The sequence below is a fragment of the Polyodon spathula genome, chromosome 13 (assembly GCF_017654505.1).
Source record: "Polyodon spathula isolate WHYD16114869_AA chromosome 13, ASM1765450v1, whole genome shotgun sequence".
In the NCBI taxonomy this organism is placed as follows: Eukaryota; Metazoa; Chordata; class Actinopteri; order Acipenseriformes; family Polyodontidae; genus Polyodon; species Polyodon spathula.
The window spans coordinates 39,921,778-39,939,669 of NC_054546.1; the positions used below are offsets into that span (position 1 = coordinate 39,921,778).

At 37.3% G+C, this 17,892-nt stretch overlaps 3 protein-coding genes across 4 annotated transcripts; 2 read left to right on the forward strand and 1 right to left on the reverse strand.

Moving 5' to 3' along the window:
* Positions 1–243: 243 nt before the first annotated feature.
* Positions 244–2,039, forward strand: LOC121325240 (pleckstrin homology domain-containing family F member 1-like). Its single transcript, XM_041267634.1, has 2 exons — positions 244–367; positions 642–2,039. The coding sequence occupies exon 2, from the start codon at positions 662–664 to the stop codon at positions 1,427–1,429; it is 768 nt and encodes a 255-aa protein (XP_041123568.1). The 5' UTR covers positions 244–367; positions 642–661; the 3' UTR covers positions 1,430–2,039.
* A 4,234-nt stretch (positions 2,040–6,273) lies between these two features.
* LOC121325241 (pleckstrin homology domain-containing family F member 1-like) lies at positions 6,274–8,088 on the forward strand. The gene is made up of 2 exons (XM_041267636.1): positions 6,274–6,387; positions 6,663–8,088. The coding sequence occupies exon 2, from the start codon at positions 6,683–6,685 to the stop codon at positions 7,448–7,450; it is 768 nt and encodes a 255-aa protein (XP_041123570.1). The 5' UTR covers positions 6,274–6,387; positions 6,663–6,682; the 3' UTR covers positions 7,451–8,088.
* Positions 8,089–12,858: 4,770 nt separating this feature from the next.
* Positions 12,859–17,787, reverse strand: LOC121325243 (protein C19orf12 homolog). 2 transcript variants are annotated; one of them, XM_041267638.1, is made up of 3 exons: positions 17,554–17,787; positions 15,008–15,186; positions 12,859–14,915 (listed from the first exon to the last, which is right to left on the reverse strand). In XM_041267638.1, exons 2-3 carry the CDS (start codon positions 15,165–15,167, stop codon positions 14,650–14,652), a joined length of 426 nt encoding a protein of 141 aa, XP_041123572.1. In that variant the 5' UTR covers positions 15,168–15,186; positions 17,554–17,787; the 3' UTR covers positions 12,859–14,649. The 2 variants fall into 2 exon arrangements, with proteins under 2 accessions (XP_041123572.1, XP_041123573.1); XM_041267639.1 differs by lacking the exon at positions 17,554–17,787 and adding an exon at positions 15,619–16,094.
* Positions 17,788–17,892: the final 105 nt, after the last annotated feature.

Consider the following 17,892-nt stretch of genomic DNA (forward strand, 5'->3'; position numbering starts at 1 on the left):
GTCAGGTTTCTACAGTACAGCTATCCTTGCCTGTTGTATTGCTGTGATTCGTGGTGTCAAAAAACATGTTGCATAATTTGCTTCTGGCTATTGAAGCTGCAATCTTCAAAATATTCTCTTGATAAACTGCCAGTTCAAGGAGATTCTCTCTGCTAGGAAGGGTTGCATTGTTCTGTGGTTACAGTTGCCAGAAGATTGACATTTACTGGAAATCCCCAAACCAGGAAATAGACGACTACATAAACCCTTGCTGTGTGAAGTCCTAGCAGCATTGCAACTTGAAATGAACACAGTGCAGAACTAGCACCAAAATAATAACTTGAGACTAAATAAGAACAAAGAACAATTCAGATATTTTGCAAAGAAGGTAGGGACATGTTCTTTTTTGTTGTTGTTGTTCTGTACATTTGTGCATATATCTACCACAACTATAACAGTGATCTCTTTCGTGGTTTATAGCAGGCATAGCAATTTGAATATAAGTAAATACCAAGTTTGCATTCGGGGCAATTTTGACTAGTTTGTGTGATTTAGACTTTGTATTGTTATATTTCTATGCTTTCCAAATTTTGACTTTGGTTGCTTTTACTGGAAAACCTATGTACAGTAATAATTAACCTCAATCTCTTTTTACATTTTAGACACTGAAGAAGCTGTAACCATGACACCCCGCTTAGCATTCACAGAGGATAATGCTATGCGCATTGCTGCCGTGGAGAGAGCCTTTGCGCCGTCGGGTAAAAGTCTTGCAAAGCCTGGGCGTGTGCTGGTGGGAGAGGGGAGGCTCCTGAAGCTGTGTCGCCGTAGCCTGCAGCCCAAGATGTTCTTCCTCTTCAATGACATTATAGTGTACGGCAGCATCGTGGTCCACAGGTTCTGGTACAAAAACCAGCACATCATCCCGCTGGAAGATACCATCGTTGAAGACCTGGCTGACAGCCTGGAAATGAAAAACCAGTGGCTCATCAGAACACCCAAGAAATCTTTCTACATGTCCGCTGCTTCCGAGAAGGAAAAGCAGGTGTGGATCTGTCGCATTCTGGAGTGCAGGGAGCAGCAGCTGATCAGTTCGAGGAAGGAGCCCACCACTAGTTTCGCAGCTACCTGGATTCCTGACCGAGCCTCAGATATCTGCATGCGCTGCATGGACAAGTTCACAGTGGCGCAACGGAGGCACCACTGCCGGCAGTGTGGCTTTGTGGTGTGCAACTCGTGCTCTAAGTGTAGGATTGTCATCCCAGCCATCTCTGCAAAACCTGTCAGAGTGTGCACTCTGTGTTTCAACACACTGCTACGTGAGAAGGCTGAGCAGGCTTGGAAGAGGAGTTCAGATGGGTTTGACTTGGAAATTCCTGTGTGTGAAGCGTCAAGCGATGAGGACAGTGAAGAGGAATATGGCATGATGCCAATCCAGTGGGTGAAACCATAGAATATAGACCATCCATAAAAGACTTGCTTTGCTTTTCTTGAATAACAGTGGCCTCATAATTTCCAGACTTGAAGAGATTGGACTCTTGTGCAGAACCTAAAGTTATACAGACAATTACCTCTAATACCATAACACACTATAAATGACACCAACATTATGTACACTGCAACTACAGGGATGTGAAATGTCATGTTTGTTTGATTTAATATTTATATTAATTGTAAAGATTCAAAATGTACTTACGTTAAAAAGGTTACTCGATGTGCAATTTAAAAATTCTGCCAATGCTTTGACTGTGAATATATTTAATGAATTAAAAGAACACTATTTATCATGTGGAAGGGGTTAATATTCTATTAAATGCCTGGTTTGCCAAAAAAATGTTAAACTTAATACTTCTACAAAGCAGAAGTCAGTGTTACAGGCTGCTCAGACATTGCTGTGAAATTGTGTTTCCTTTATATATGGTATTGGTGTGTATTAAGGGAATGTGTTTATGTCTCCAGTTTATTGTTAAATTACAGCTGAGCCATATTTCAATTTGATGTAACTAACCATGCATTGATGACACTTCTAAGGGTCACAAATAAAAACACAGTATTCTAAATCAGTTTGGCATTTCCGTTTTCAATTTGAGTTTACTTCTGATGTTCTTGGGATTCCAGTGCTTATGAGTGGTAAGGAGTCAGGGGTTTTGACTACAGCCAGGCAGAGGGGCTGCAGACACACCCCAATCCGACCTGAACACCCCTGACTGTCTCTTGATTTGTTTGAAGTTAATTTAGTTATATCATCACACAACATTGAATCATGAAATCCAAAATATTTTCGCTCTTGCATTCATTCATCATTGCTTACAAAATGTGGCCTTAAGGTAGCATTTTTCAAGATGCAGCACACTTTGTACCTTATAAAATACAGCAGGGATACCGGGCACAGCACCCAAAGCTTCAACCCATGGGTCATTTAAAGAAGTCAATAACAGTCTAATGGTTTATTATTGTGAACAATATATACATATTAATAAAACATAATAATAATAATACAAATAACTTTAAATAACTCCTAAGCTGTTTGAATAGGGCACCTAGGGTCTTATATTAAATAATACAATCAGTATTAAATCACTATAAAATGCTAATTACTAAGGGTTTACTGCCTCAGTCATTAAACACACAAAATTATGACTAAAAGCATGAGAAATCATGAGGCACTGACCGCTTCAGATAAACCATCACCTTAGTTGCCAGGCTAACCACTTGTCTGTTAGCCAAATGATCTTGTTAACTGTGAACAGGCCTGTGAGAACCATCAGTATCATTCAAAGGCTGATCACAATGAACTCTATCCACACACTATTCACAAGGAAATGTTACTTTTCATGCACAGACTGTGGCCTTCATACACTTCCAGATTCAGATATTCTCAACAGCTTGTGCTAAACAATGTCCAGACAGAGTTTCATTATAAATTAATTGTCCAGGGCAGCTGACGAATAAGCAGCCGCGGACCATAAGTGGTAGAATTATCGGGGAGTGATGGAACAACAGATGGCACTATTGCACTTAGAAAAAGTCTCAGATTCCCCTTGACAACTCTATAACATGGCAGATAGAGGTTGCCATAAAAAAAAACACCAGCGCCCCACTTGCCTTGTGGGTAGCTCTTGGGTGAGCAGAAGCTAAGGTAGAAAAACCCTAACAGGAAATCACCTAGTGCTTTGTGGGTAGCTCTTGGGTGCACAGAAGCTAAGGGAGTAAACCCTAGCAGGAAATCACCTGCTGCCTTGTGGGTAGTTCTTGGGTGAGCAAAAGCTAAGGGAGCAAACCCTCACAGGAAATTACCTGCTGCCTCGGGGGTAGCCCTTGGCTAGGAAAAGGCTATGAGGGAAAATTCTAAACAAATCCAGTAGGCAATGGCAAACCACTTCTGCATCATCAAAAATGAAAGTTCAGAAGAAAAAGATGGGAAGTTTGTTGATTTCAAATCCGATGATACAGACTCCTCAGTCTGATTGATTATGCTTTCCTATTACACTACAATCCCTATTTTGGATTTCATTTTTGAATTTTTTTAGACACTGCAAGAGCTTGTAACTCAGGCATTTTTTTTCTATAGAACATTTTAATGCTATAGTGCTATTTTGGATGTTAATGTATTATTTTGTGTTGTTTTTCACACTGAACACTGAAACATCTAACTGTCAGAGATTAAGTAAAGCCCTTTATTTTAGTGGACTGAATTTCACATGTTTATATATTTTTTAAATGTAGCAACTTTTATTCTAGTGTTTTTCACTCACATGGTTTTTCATGATGTGCTTTGGCACTTCACACTGCAGCTTTAAAGTATAATGTTTGTTTTGTGAAAAGATTTGAAATGACCAAACCAGTGGGCATACTGCAGCAGGTTTGAGTTGTGTTTCACCAGTCAATATATGTTAACTGCACTTCTTGATTCTTTAGCGTGACTGTGTGCTGTGCTCTACCTTTGAATTTTAAGCATGTCTAATTGTAAACATAATCTACCTACCTCTATGTTAAGAATACTCCCATTGCAATAATAGCCTACCTTGAATTTCACCCCTGCCTGAGTCACTCCCCACCCCAAATAAACGCAAAAAATAAACAAGGAAATCAAACAAAAACAAAAAATGAACTGGATTACATAATCAATTTTCCTGTCCGTACAAGGTACTTTTTTGTTATGTCTTATCTTTTCCTCATAGTGCTGCCAGTATAAAATTAAATATCCTTCAAAGAATAAACCAGTTGTTTCTGGAAGCAGTCACCACACGGGAAACACATGTTGAACCTGTTTCAAACAACAGCTAATGACAGCTAAGGCTGGTCTCATCGTACTTTCCCAGGTTAGTGAAACGTTTTTTTGTTTGTGTTTGTTAAATTAAAAGGATGTAAACTGCATTGTGTATGGTATATAACACCAATAAAACCGGATAAGGTGCAGAGTCCTATACATATTTATTAAAAACCAAAATCTCATTAACTCTGCTGATGTTAATAAACTGCTGCACAATGTTGTAATAAAAAAAGTTTTCCTGTTTTGTCATTCTTTCTGTTAATTGTATGTGAAACACATGCGCCCCAAATAAATGTGACCATGGGAAAAATGGCAATAGGGTATTGTTCATATTTCATCACATCATAATAATTTCCCTGACAATCATTTCTTGTAAATAGAAACTGCTCACAAATTAATGTTTTAAAATAATTAAAATGTTCTTTTATACAGAACTAACTCTCTGTCCAAATAACTAACTCATTTATTAAGTTAAACTTGTTAATGTGGCTCTATTTCATCGTCCTAGATCACTAGACGAGGTCTCAGATATATATATATATATATATATATATATATATATATATTATAGATACCTTACTATATTATAATTATATATATATATATATATATCATGACAAACTGTTTGGGTATAAATTCTTATAGATTTTTTAAGCACTTTTTTATTATTATTTTTTTTTATACCATTCTCAAGTATGGTACATGTGGGGTATATATAAGCATGAGAAAACCTTTTCATCCACCTGTCAGGAAGATCCGTTAAAGCCAACCATTATACACTGGATAACGGCAAAACATTCAGATAGAAAGTCTAGCTTTAAAAATAAATGAAATTGACAAGGTAAATAAAGGTGTAATGTAATTTAAAGAATTGCAGATTTAAAATGGACATAAAGGCAATGTTTACCAGTTTCTAATTAGAGTAAACATTGATTAATTTACTTTGGTAGTTGACCTTGAACGATGCGGTCAACTACCAAACAGTAATAACCTTTGTCTTTAATCTCTTTTAAATCTTGCTGGCTTCCTTATAGCAGCAGGACTGTCTACGTTACAGTTTGGGGAATTTCTTTTGTAGTTTGTCACTTATGTAAACCCTTGACCAGTTGAGCACACATACCCTATTCACAAAGTGTTGTTAAACATTTCCCTCCATAGCTGTTGGCCATGTCTTCACATATTGATTATGAATTGAGTGGGAAACACTTTCTATATTCAATAGACTATGAATTATTTTACTATATATATATATGCATTTGCCATAAGAGCTAAGATTTATTAAAGTTCGGTATTGAATAAGCTTAAGAGTATGGCTCAAAATATTTGAAAAGGTTATTAAGCCCTATAGTCAAATAAAGATTTTGGTCCAGTCCAGTCCAGTCCTCTTTCTCGTTTCATTATGAATAATGATTATCTCATCTCATTTTCTATCTAGAGGACCAGCCATGATAATCTCATACCAAGCATATGTGATAAATAGCCTAAATAAATACAAAAACATGTTTGATACTGTGGATATAACACAGTAGGTACTTATATTCCTTGGATAAAGGCACCTGCCAAATAAATAAACACATAAATACATAAATTAATAATGATAACATTTGAAGTCCTATGATAATAATATTTGAATTATGATGCCAGCATGTTTATAGCAGTGCAATTATTTAATGACACTGCATAAAGTTACAATAATTGTTTTAATTCTGTTACAGATGTGTTTTGATATTAGTTACTTGTATTGAAACAAGCCTATTTCTTGATTACAGTAGTCAGGTTTCTACAGTACGGCTATCCTTGCCTGTTGTATTGCTGTGATTCATGGTGTCAAAAAACATGTTGCATAATTTGCTTCTGGCTATTGAAGCTGCAATCTTCAAAATATTCTCTTGATAAACTGCCAGTTCAAGGAGATTCTCTCTGCTAGGAAGGGTTGCATTGTTCTGTGGTTACAGTTGCCAGAAGATTGACGTTTACTGGAAATCCCCAAACCAGGAAATAGACGACTACATAAACCCTTGCTGTGTGAAGTCCTAGCAGCATTGCAACTTGAAATGAACACAGTGCAGAACTAGCACCAAAATAATAACTTGAGACTAAATAAGAACAAAGAACAATTCAGATATTTTGCAAAGAAGGTAGGGACATGTTCTTTTTTGTTGTTGTTGTTCTGTACATTTGTGCATATATCTACCACAACTATAACAGTGATCTCTTTCGGTGGTTTATAGCAGGCATAGCAATTTGAATATAAGTAAATACCAAGTTTGCATTCGGGGCAATTTTGACTAGTTTGTGTGATTTAGACTTCGTATTGTTATATTTCTATACTTTCCAAATTTTGACTTTGGTTGCTTTTACTGGAAAACCTATGTACAGTAATAATTAACCTCAATCTCTTTTTACATTTTAGACACTGAAGAAGCTGTAACCATGACACCCCGCTTAGCATTCACAGAGGATAATGCTATGCGCATTGCTGCCGTGGAGAGAGCCTTTGCGCCGTCGGGTAAAAGTCTTGCAAAGCCTGGGCGTGTGCTGGTGGGAGAGGGGAGGCTCCTGAAGCTGTGTCGCCATAGCCTGCAGCCCAAGATGTTCTTCCTCTTCAATGACATTATAGTGTACGGCAGCATCGTGGTCCACAGGTTCTGGTACAAAAACCAGCACATCATCCCGCTGGAAGATACCATCGTTGAAGACCTGGCTGACAGCCTGGAAATGAAAAACCAGTGGCTCATCAGAACACCCAAGAAATCTTTCTACATGTCCGCTGCTTCCGAGAAGGAAAAGCAGGCGTGGATCTCCCACATTCTGGAGTGCAGGGAGCAGCAGTTGATCAGTTCGAGGAAGGAGCCCACCACTAGTTTTGCAGCTGCCTGGATTCCTGACCGAGCCTCAGATATCTGCATGCGCTGTGCGGACAAGTTCACCGTGGCGCAACGGAGGCACCACTGCCGGCAGTGTGGCTTTGTGGTGTGCAACTCGTGCTCTAAGTGTAGGATTGTCATCCCAGCCATCTCTGCAAAACCTGTCAGAGTGTGCACTCTGTGTTTCAACACACTGCTACGTGAGAAGGCTGAGCAGGCTGGGAAGAGGAGTTCAGATGGGTTTGACTTGGAAATGCCTATGTATGAAGCGTCAAGCGATGAGGACAGTGAAGAGGGATATGACATGATGCCAATCCAGTGGGTGAAACCATAGAATATAGACCATCCATAAAAGACTTGCTTTGCTTTTCTTGAATAACAGTGGCCTCATAATTTCCAGACTTGAAGAGATTGGACTCTTGTGCAGAACTTAAAGTTATACAGACAATTACCTCTAATACTATAACACTATAAATGACACCGACATTACGTACACTGCAACTAACAGGAACGTGAAATATCATGCCTGTTTGATTTAATATTTATATTAATTGTAAAGATTCAAGATGTACTTATTATGTTAAAAAGGTTACTCTATGTGCAATTTAATGCACAAAATGTTGCCATATTTGAGAATTCTGCCAATTCTTTGACTGTGAATATATTTATTTAATGATTTAAAAGAATGCTATTTGTCATGTGGAAGGGGCTGATATTCTATTAAATGCCTGGTTTGCCAAAAATGTTAAACTTAATACTTCTACAAAGCAGAAGTCAGTGTTACAGGCTGCTCAAACATTGCTGTGAAATTGTGTTTCCTTTATATATGGTATTGGTGTGTATTAAGGGAATGTGTTTATGTCTCCAGTTTATTGTTAAATTACAGCTGAGCCATATTTCAATTTGATGTAACTAACCATGCATTGATGACACTTCTAAGGGTCACAAATAAAAACACAGTATTCTAAATCAGTTTGGCATTTCCGTTTTCAATTTGAGTTTACTTCTGATGTTCTTGGGATTCCAGTGCTTATGAGTGATAAGGAATCAGGGGTTTTGACTACAGCCACTCAAAGGGGCTGCAGACACATCCCAATCTGACCTGAACACCCCTGATTTTCTCTTGATTGGTTTGAAGATAATTTAGTTATACCATCACACAACATTGAACCATGAAATCCAAAATATTTTCACTCTTGCATTCATACATCATTGCTTACAAAATGTGGCCTTAAGGTAGCATTTTTCAAGGTGCAGCACACTTTGTACCTTATAAAATACAACAGGGATACCGGGCACAGCACCCAAAGCTTCAACCCATGGGTCATTTAAAGAAGTCAATAACAGCCAAATGGTTTAGTATTGTAAACAATATATACATATTAATAAAACAATAGTAATAATACCAATAACTTTAAATAACTCCTATTCTGTTTGAATAGGTCACCTAGGATCTTATATTAAACACTACAATCAGTATTAAATTACTGTAAAATGCTAATTACTATGGTGTGCTGTCTCAGTCACTAAACAAGGATGTGTTACTTTGGATAATTGGGCTAGGCAATATGTGTGAATTTTCCTGTTACCTTGAGTTGAATCCCTTGGTTTCCATTCACTAATGGGAATTACATTACTGAATTGCTCAACTGGTTTCTCACAAGTGTCCAGTCTCCAAGGTTGTTCATTTCCTGTCACATAAGAGCTGAAATTGCAATGGCAAAACACATCATTTGCAACACATTACTGAAGTCTTTACCACAGGATGTGGCTTTATAATTTCTAGTGAATTTAGCGACCCTTCCTCATTCGGTCCTGTTAAGACGTGTGGGAACAACCTGCGAATGTGATACATCTTCCACTAGACTGTTAATGTATGACTAAAAGCTTGAGAAATCATGAGGTACTGACCGCTTCAGATAAACCATCACCTTGGTTGCCAAGCTAATCACTTGTCTGTTAGCCAAATGATCTTGTTAACAGTGAACAGGCCTGTGAGAGCCATCAGTATCATGAAAAAGCTTGTGCTACTCAACAGCTTCTCAACAGCTTGTGCTAAAGAATGTCCAGACAGAGTTTCATCATAAATGAATAATTGCTTCTCTAAATAAAAATGAAATGCAAAATAATACATACATTTTTTTATTGTCGCATTTGGGTCTCCAAATATATGCAAAGCTCAGCCTACAGAAAGCCAGTTGGCCATATAGATAAAAAGACTCCATACACCCTGCGATTAAGTCATTACCTTTCAAGTTCTGTGATAATTAGATCAGCATTTCTCTATATATAAGAACATAAGAACATAAGAAAGTTTACAAACGAGAGGAGGCCATTCAGCCCATCTTGCTCGTTTGGTTGTTAGTAGCTTATTGATCCCAGAATCTCATCAAGCAGCTTCTTGAAGGATCCCAGGGTGTCAGCTTCAACAACATTACTGGGGAGTTGATTCCAGACCCTCACAATTCTCTGTGTAAACAAGTGCCTCCTATTTTCTGTTCTGAATGCCCCTTTGTCTAATCTCCATTTGTGACCCCTGGTCCTTGTTTCTTTTTTCAGGTCAAAAAAGTCCTTTGGGTCGACATTGTCAATACCTTTTAAAATTTTGAATGCTTGAATTAGGTCGCCACGTAGTCTTCTTTGTTCAAGACTGAACAGATTCAATTTTTTAGCCTGTCTGCATATGACTTGCCTTTTAAGCCCAGAATAATTCTGGTCGCTCTTCTTTGCACTCTTTCTAGAGCAGCAATATCTTTTTTATAGCGAGGTGACTAGAACTGAAAACAATATTCAAGATGAGGTCTTACTAATGCATTGTACAGTTTTAACATTACTTCCCTTGATTTAAATTCAACACTTTTCACAATGTATCCGAGCATCTTGTTAGCCTTTTCTATAGCTTCCCCACATTGTCTAGATGAAGATATTTCTGAGTCAACAAAAACTCCTAGGTCTTTTTCATAGATTCCTTCTCCAATTTCAGTATCTCCCATATGATATTTATAATGTACATTTTTATTTCCTGCATGCAGTACCTTACACTTTTCTTTATTAAATGTCATTTGCCATGTGTCTGCCCAGTTCTGAATCTTATCTAGATCATTTTGAATGACCTTTGCTGCTGCAACAGTGTTTGCCACTCCTCCTATTTTTGTGTCGTCTGCAAATTTAACAAGTTTGCTTACTATACCAGAATCTAAATCATTAATGTAGATTAGGAATAGCAGAGGACCTAATACTGATCCCTGTGGTACACCACTGGTTACCACTCCATTCTGAGGTTTTTCCTCTAATCAGTACTTTCTGTTTTCTACATGTTAACCACTCCCTAATCCATGTACATGTGTTTCCTTGAATCCCTACTGCGTTCAGTTTGAGAATTAATCTTTTGTGCGGGACTTTGTCAAAAGCTTTCTGGAAATCTAAATAAACCATGTCATATGCTTTGCAATTATCCATTACTGATGTTGCATCCTCAAAAAAATCAAGCAAGTTAGTTAGACACGATCTCCCTTTCCTAAAACCATGTTGACTGTCTCCCAGGACCCTGTTACCATATAGGTAATGTTCCATTTTGGATCTTATTATAGTTTCCAAAAGTTTGCATATAATAGAAGTCAGGCTTACTGGTCTGTAGTTACCTGGTTCAGTTTTGTTTCCCTTTTTGTGGATCAGTATTATGTTTGCAATTTTCCAGTCTGTTGGTACTACCCCTGTGTCAAGAGACTGCTACATGATCTTGGTTAGCGGTTTGTAAATAACTTGTTTCATTTCTTTGAGTACTATTGGAAGGATCTCATCCGGCCCAGGGGATTTGTTTATTTTAAGAGCTCCTAGTCCCTTTAACACTTCTGCCTTGGTTATGCTAAAGTTATTTAAAACTGGATAGGAACTGGATGACATGTGGGGCATGTTGCCCTTATCTTCCTTTGTAAAAACTTGTGAAAAGTAATCATTTAATATATTTGCTATTTTCTTTTCTTCATCTACAATTTTGCCATTTGTATCTCTTAGACATTTAACCTCCTCTTTGAATGTTCTCTTGCTGTTGTAATATTGGAAAAACATTTTGGAATTGGTTTTAGCCCCCTTAGCAATGTTCATTTATATTTCTCTCTTGGCCTTTCTAACTTCCTTTTTGACTTGCGTTTGCAGTTCTGTGTACTCTTTCTGTGTACTTTATTTTTGGTCCCTTTTTAATGCTCTGCAAAGTGCCTTTTTTCGCTGAATATTTTTTTTAATTGATCTATTAAACCATTTTGGCAATTTAGTTTTACATTTAGATTTGTCTACTTTATGGATGTAATTGTTTTGCGCCTCTAGTAATACATTTTTGAAGAACAACCATCCTTTTTTCTTTGGATGTTTTCTCTATTTTATTCCAATCTACTTCTGTTAGTCTCTGTTTCATGTCTTCTGTTACTTCTGTTAACCTCTGCCCCCCCCCACCCCCCCCCCATTTTTGGGAAAATAGCAAGAAATATCATCAGTGTCTAGCAGGAATGAAAACTCATACAACAATATGCTGATTTGTTTATGTTCTGTCTTCTCAATAAGAGATTCCTCCCTGTCTCCCACCAAAGCTAAAGCCTGTTATTTCAGGGAAGGAGGCTGCAGTTTAATGTTTGTCTGTTTAAGCCCCCTGAGCCCTTCAGACCAGACCAGTTTCTTCTCAGCTTATGATTTCCTGTAAGTGCATGATCAAGCAGTAACTGTCTGCATGACCAACAGATTGACAGACCGCTGCTGTAGCATCTTCCTGTCTCAGACGAGTGAGGTTAGGGCTGTTTCCTTTGCTCAGACTTCTTAGAATTCATTAGCAATGGCAAAAGTCATTGTGACACTATCAGTTGCTTACTCAGGTCCTTCCAGACGGAAGGTCATTCCCCTGCATTGAGGTCTCTCTCCAGACCCTACTGTGCAATCTGTGCCAGTCAGTACGATGAGTTTGGAGTCAAACGTATCTATGGAAGGATAAACTATGTATTTGCACATATACTGTAGTTTAATTGTTAGATTTAAAAAAGATATATACTTCCTGCTCTACATTATTATATGGTAGTGTATAATAGTATAGTATATGCCAATTATTAATGTTTTATGGGCTATAAATAAATAAAAAATCAAGTACAGGATGTTTTTTTACATTCGTCCTAAACACAGTCATGTCTGCAGAACATATTTAAATGATCAGGATCCTGGAGTTTGAACAATCTGTACACAGTTCACCCCCTACAGCTGCATGACATCTCATAATAGCAAACCTACAGACTGTGATAAGTGTGACCAGTCCTATGAATTATGAACTGGACTTCTTAACTTTGAGGTTCTACTGGTGCTTTATTGATGATAGTTTTGAAACCCAGCACTGGGTGCAGGACTAGTGGTTGATAAAGAGCTGTTCCCATATGGTCACAATATAAATAAGGGGTTAAACATTCTTCAAGTACTCAGAATGCTATGAATCAATTATAAATTATAATAGAAGTGTGCCATCTTGTGGTTGTGTCTGAATATAGCATGTCTTTAAACAAAACTCTTCAAGGGCCTTTGTCCTTCAGCAGACAGTAGCTCACTATCACCCACTCTCGAGTTCCTGGGTGTAAACGAGGAAACTGGCTGGTCGTGGGATCAGAGGACATCCACTGAACCTTCCGTTCTCCTGAGCTGTGTTGGGAATTGCTTCAGTGATGGAAAAAATAATAATATCCCAAACTGACGATAAAAAGGGGGGGGGGGGGATTGGGCACACTAAATTAAAACAAATTTTAAACATTAATTGTAAGCATTTAAATGCTCGACTGAGGGGAGGGTTAAATCAGCTAATATCTGGGGTTGGCTTAAAAAAAAAAAAAAAAAAAAAAACAACAACACACTCCTGACTGGTTGCAAGATCAAGCTAATTGTTATCATCCTCATGGCTGCCAGGGCTGAAACACTATTTGCAAGCCTTAACATCAGGATGAAGGTTCTGTCGGGGTAGTCTTACAAAAATGTGTATATTGATTGGGAACTTCGCTGTACAGACCAGAGTACGGTGTACTCCAAACTCAATCTCCAAGTAAAACATACCACACATGTTGGATTAATTTCAAAACATTTATTTTGTCAGCTAATGTCACAGCTTTAAAAACCACCTTATCAAAACCTCAATATCTCTTTGTCTTTGTGTCCAGTATATACTCTACACCCAAAGTAGTTCCTTGATTAAAAGCTATATTGCTGTCATGCAATTAAGTACATGTATTGAACATCATGTAAATTGATTTAAAGGATTAAAAATAAATTCTGTTCACGACGTTGCACATGGTTTGGTCGTGAATGACTTTCTGCGGCAGCAGCAACCCTGCTATTGACAATGTCTAACCATAATTACACTTCCGATAGTAATGTTAAAGAAATGTGGATGATTATTTATGAGAATAAAAAAAACATGAGGACAAGAAATAAAATAAAACCTACTAAATTGAACAGGAGCACAGTTATGATAATGTGCACCACTAATCTCATGACATCAGTATCCATTACAATCAAATTACTACATGCTGGAACTCATTTAAGCTGGTGAGATATGATCATATTAACATCTGAATTAAAATACTTTACACTGTCAAGAATATTACTGGCATTTCCAGTCATAATGATACTGAGCCAAAGGCACAGATACACAGCTTACCTAAAGTTATTTCTTTTTAAGGCCACTATTCAACCACCATTAAGATCAGGAAAACAATGATCATACACGCACACCAGGTTAGCAGTAATCAAACACAGATAAAACCCATTTAATAAGGTAGTGGTCAAAAAAGCTTCTTCATTTTTAAAGAATATACAAGATTCTGAGCTTACCCCCAACTGATGCTTAGGTAAACATTCAACACTCAGTTTATTTTTGCCACTCAATAGATCATTGTTTGAATAACAAATATCTAGGTTATTAGCAGCTTATATTTATCAGGATAAACAGATCTTACATTAAAATTTTTGACATCAGTATCTTTTAGTTTAAGTGAAATTAAAATATGCTATTGTTTGAGAACTAGACATAAAAAAACCCTCTGAATGTTAATTTAAGAGCTTCTACATATACCCAAGTCATTATGTTCAATTTCGGAAGCACTTTTAACCCCCCTTTCAAAAAAGTGGAATACACTTTGCACTGGAGCAAAAGCTTTGTAGTCCTGCAATGTTTAATATCTGCTATAATATTGATCTTCCAAAATAAGTACTGATCTTTAATTTTTTTTTTTTTTTACAAACTAACCCTATGTTGAATTGCATCCATCCAAGTGCACATTGTGGTAGCTTACTTTTGAACAGTAAAAGTGTAAAGTTTTTATATGAGGATTAGCCTCAGTTCTTCATGTCAGCATATCATTGATCCGTGTTTTTGTCCAGCCTGCTGGATATGTCAACTAAAAACATTTTATATGAGGTCTGGTGAATTAAGTGCTTTGGACTCGGACCATAAAAAACAGGGTTAAAGTTAAAAAGAAAAAAAAAAAAAACGGTTATGTGGCTTTGCTGTTGTATTTAGTCCCCATACTGGACCTCAGCTCTGAGCTCCTGTGTGATGTAAGTCACAAGAGCAGCTGCCACTTTCTGCTGCAGTACTGCATTCCCCATGACCAGCGCTGTGAGCTGAGCAGCGTCAGTCCAGTCCAAATTCCCAATGACGGTCATGACGCTGTCATACAATTGCTGCTGCTGCTGGGGCAGCATCTCCAAAATAATCTGGGGAACAGGCCTAAACTTCCCACTGGTCATCCAGCAACCCAGCAAGCCACCCACAGCTCCAGCTGCAGCACAAAGGTGAGCTATCATTGTCACACACCAGACGAAAGGCCAGGTGTAGCTGAAAGCTTGGTTTTCTTTCAGTCAATCCACTTACCGACAGCAATCCCTGGTGGGCCTCCCACAAGGCCCCCCATGAAAGCTGTTGCTCCCACCACAACAGCCCCCCTCCCAGAATGCTTCACTGCGGCCTTCATTTGTTGGTGCTGAGAAAGGTCGCAGCATAAGCGCATGACATCATCCACTCGCACAGGCATCCTGGCTAGCTGACACTCCCTGCTTAAAAACACAAATTAGTGACCAAAAAAGCAAGGAATTCCTCATTCGTGAATCACATTATTTAGTTTAGGGACTCTTATTTTCAAACAGCAACGTGAACCTGATTGCTAAAACAAATACGCTGACAAGATGCTGCTATTCAGTCTTCCAACCAAACACAGGCCACGCTGAAAATTACACCAGGGCAAAATCCAGATAAGAAGTACCTGTGCAATACTTACTACCAAGAAACAAGAAGCAATAACCACACTGCAAACTTACATATAACAACACTGCATCTACAAGATCCAAGACAACAACTTGAAATCAACCCAATGACAAGAATCTTTGAAAAAGGCTGTGCTGTACACATAAAGCTGAAATTTAAATTTCTAAACCACATTTTCTTTGCTGCTTGGTCCCAGCTGTTGAAACATACACTGTATTTACCTTTACAAAAGCTTTACTGATGCTGATATTTTTGTGCCAGGAGCAGCTCCAAACAAAATAATATACCTCTCTGAAATTAAACAAGAAAATATTTTTGATGTTAGTTCTTTATTCATTATAATCAATTATGACTTGGTTGCTATGGCAATTTTTTTTTTATTTTTTTTTTTTAAGTGCATGGTGTGACCAATGAAATCAAGTCTCCAAATGGTACATTGGTACAGGTTAAAGGTCAAAGAAGCCAGGATTAAACACCATATACCCTATTGTGGGTCATGTTTGACATGTTTGCTTTGTTGATTATCAAATTATAATGACTTTTCTAATCGAATTTACCAGTAATTCTGGTAAATACACTTTTTCTGGCTTCAGCGCTGTGTTTAAGTATGAATAAAACTCAAATTAAAGAAAGCCAGGCATAATGCCCAGCATTTTTTTTTTTTTTTTTTTTTTTTTTCAGGAAACATATTATTCTCCACTACCATACTGCTACGATTCTTAGATGTGTCAGTGCGCTAGGTGCGAAACACGATTGATATCCAAAAATGTTTCGGGGGGGGGGGGGGGGGGGGGGGGGATAATAAAATTTTTATTTATTTAATAAAATAAAGGCTAGCCTCCTAAAAAGTTCGTGCGTCAAACTGGTTCATTGCATACTACAATATATGATATATATATATATAGGTATATATATAATTAAAGTATATAAGATATATATATATATATACTATCTAATATATTTATAGCGTTTCAATACCGGCGTTTAAATAGCACTGTCTGTAGTTAATCAGTAGTCTGTGTATAAAAAAAAATAAAATAAATTGCATTTCGTTCTACATTTTCTTTTTTTATGGTGCGGTGAAGTTATATACTTCGGATGTGTTTTTATTATTATTTATTATATAATAGAACCTAACACTTATCATAAGATATCCGCTTCTCTGACTTGCCACCAATCTGGCTAGCGTTGCTCTCCAACGAATAATAACACATTCAGCAACATTTTGCGTTTTGTTACTTGGCATAATTATTTGCCTATCACCAGTTTGTTGAATAGATGCAGTATTATGTAAAACCACCGGCTATTTATTTATTTTTAAAACAGATGTGGTTTATTGTCTGACTTTTGACAGTTCATGATGACTCACGCACACCAGCTAGTTCCGCGCTGTTTCCCTTATTTTACCTTTTACACACATAGCTCACAAACGACAAACAACAACATGCCGTGCCTTGTCTTGCTTCTAGTAAGGTGCTCTTCTTGTTTTAGTTAAAATCCGCGCATAAAGTTACACTTTCATTTTTTTTTGTTTCGCAATGCTTTTTTAACCTTTCAGTCATCATCGCGTTAATTCACGAGATTTTGTTTTACTTACCCGTCAATTTCCTGTAAAACTGAAAGTAATCGAAAATGACAATGTTTGGGGTTTGTACTGTGTTTACATTAACTGTGTGGTCAGTTTTAATACATACACGTTTCATTTAAGCAAAACAGAACTCTTGTTACCAAATTAGAACATTCCAGGTAGTATTCGATGGCTGTAAAAAATATTCTGTTTAGCATGTGTCGACCGACCAACCCAAACACCTGACAAAAAACGAAAACGTGTATCTGTTGAGTTTTGTAGTTCAGATTATGTTGTGAGTTTGTGAACTGTTCCTTAACGTCAAAATAATGTACAGACGTGATAAACATCAACTTCCAAGATATATATCACTATCAACTAATACTTGAAAAGTAGGTTAGAATAAAAAGTATAAAGTGACTAGTGTTTTTAATGTATATGCATCTGGAAATGCCAATGCGCATTGCTTTATATAAGATCACAGATTTCGTATAAATCGAGCTACTATAATCATTTTGCACTCACGTTTGCTGCTTTCAAATGGTTTTAAACATTGGGATATTACTGCAGTTTTGTCAATATCCGTTACCTTATTCACACGTATAACAGGCAGGCGGCACAAAGGGTCACTAATTATCTTTGCTCTTGATCTTTTGGAACTGTGCTTTGGGGAATAACTGAAAAATAACTAACAATATAAAATAACAATAACTGAAAAATAAATATGTGTACAACGAAGAAGGAAAAACAAACAAGGATACCCTGTTCTCACTCCCCACTGCTAAATGAGGCTGTGTTCCGATCGTGTGTCACCCACCCCAGCACTGTTAAATGAATAATGCCCGCCCCGTTGGGAGGAGTTACAGTGACGTATTTTAAAAATCTTGATTACGAATGCAAAGGTATGAAAACATTGTTCAAGACATAA